Raw genomic sequence first — 953 nt, 5'->3', positions numbered from 1 at the left:
CAGAGGCAGCAGGATGCACCATCCCTTGTCTCGTGGTCAGCTGCAGTTAACCAACGTGCTCCTGCGTCTCAGTAAAGCTCCTGGCTTGGCTGTGGCGAGAGCCTGTCCCTGTTGAGTGGCAGGACGGGTGCAGGGGCTGTTAGGAGTAAGAGCTCAGAGGCAGGAGCTCTGGAGCAGGGCCAGTGCTGCTGCTTACTTACCCGGAGCTGTGTGTGTGTCATCAGCAGCCCTGGGGCGCTTGCTGGAGGACAGGACAGCGCTGCCTGCAGCGGGGTCTCGCAGCGCCACGGTCACGGCATGCATTGGTAGCGGTGGGCAGGAGGTGGCCTGAGGGTGTGGGCCACAGCCTGAGGGTGGCTGTTTCTCCTCCCGCAGTGCATGTCGAGCCCGGCACGTGCGAAGTCATTGCAGCTCACAGGTGCTGCAATAAGAACAAGATCGAGGAGCGCTCCCAGACGGTGAAATGCTCCTGCTTCCCGGGGCAGGTGGCAGGGACGACACGGGCGGCTCCCTCCTGTGTGGATGGTGAGTACCTGTGGCCACGAGCCATCTCCTGCGCAACCCCCAGCAGCATCTTCCTCGTGGGTCGGGCTGGTGTGGGGTTTCTGTGCCCCCGGGATTAAAGAGACCTGCCCAGGGCTCCCACAGCAGAGCAGAGGATGCAAGGGAGCAGGGGGTTCTGGGGACCCTCTGTTGGCGTGGCTTGTTACCCTACTCCACACAGCCCTGGACTGTGCGCCCTGGGTGGGTTACGGTGCTGCAGTGGCTCAAGCTCCTACGGTGCATCGCTGTGCTGGGGCTGGGTGCCGCAGCATCCATCCCCTCACGTCTGCTCAGCATGGGCAGGGACTGACTCCAGCCATGCAGCACCGTCACCTGCGAGGAGCACTAAGCAAAGGCCAAACCACGTATATTTTATTGAATGACATTGCCTGGAGTTGCCACAGAGCTGT

General features: G+C 62.1%; 1 protein-coding gene across 1 annotated transcript in view; it reads left to right on the top strand.

Annotated features, from left to right (window-relative positions):
* Positions 1–953, top strand: part of LOC104494724 (protein FAM19A2-like) — a gene marked incomplete at its 3' end in the record, with an annotated part of 7,764 nt that overhangs the window by 5,914 nt on the left and 897 nt on the right. Inside the window, exon 2 of the mRNA XM_010137588.1 lies at positions 376–525. Within this exon, the coding sequence (XP_010135890.1) occupies positions 376–525 (150 nt within the window). The remainder of the gene's footprint in view (positions 1–375; positions 526–953) is intronic.

The sequence above is a fragment of the Buceros rhinoceros genome, unplaced genomic scaffold, assembly GCF_000710305.1.
Source record: "Buceros rhinoceros silvestris isolate BGI_N320 unplaced genomic scaffold, ASM71030v1 scaffold12786, whole genome shotgun sequence".
Classification (NCBI taxonomy): Eukaryota; Metazoa; Chordata; class Aves; order Bucerotiformes; family Bucerotidae; genus Buceros; species Buceros rhinoceros.
This window is presented reverse-complemented; position numbering and strand designations above follow the sequence as displayed.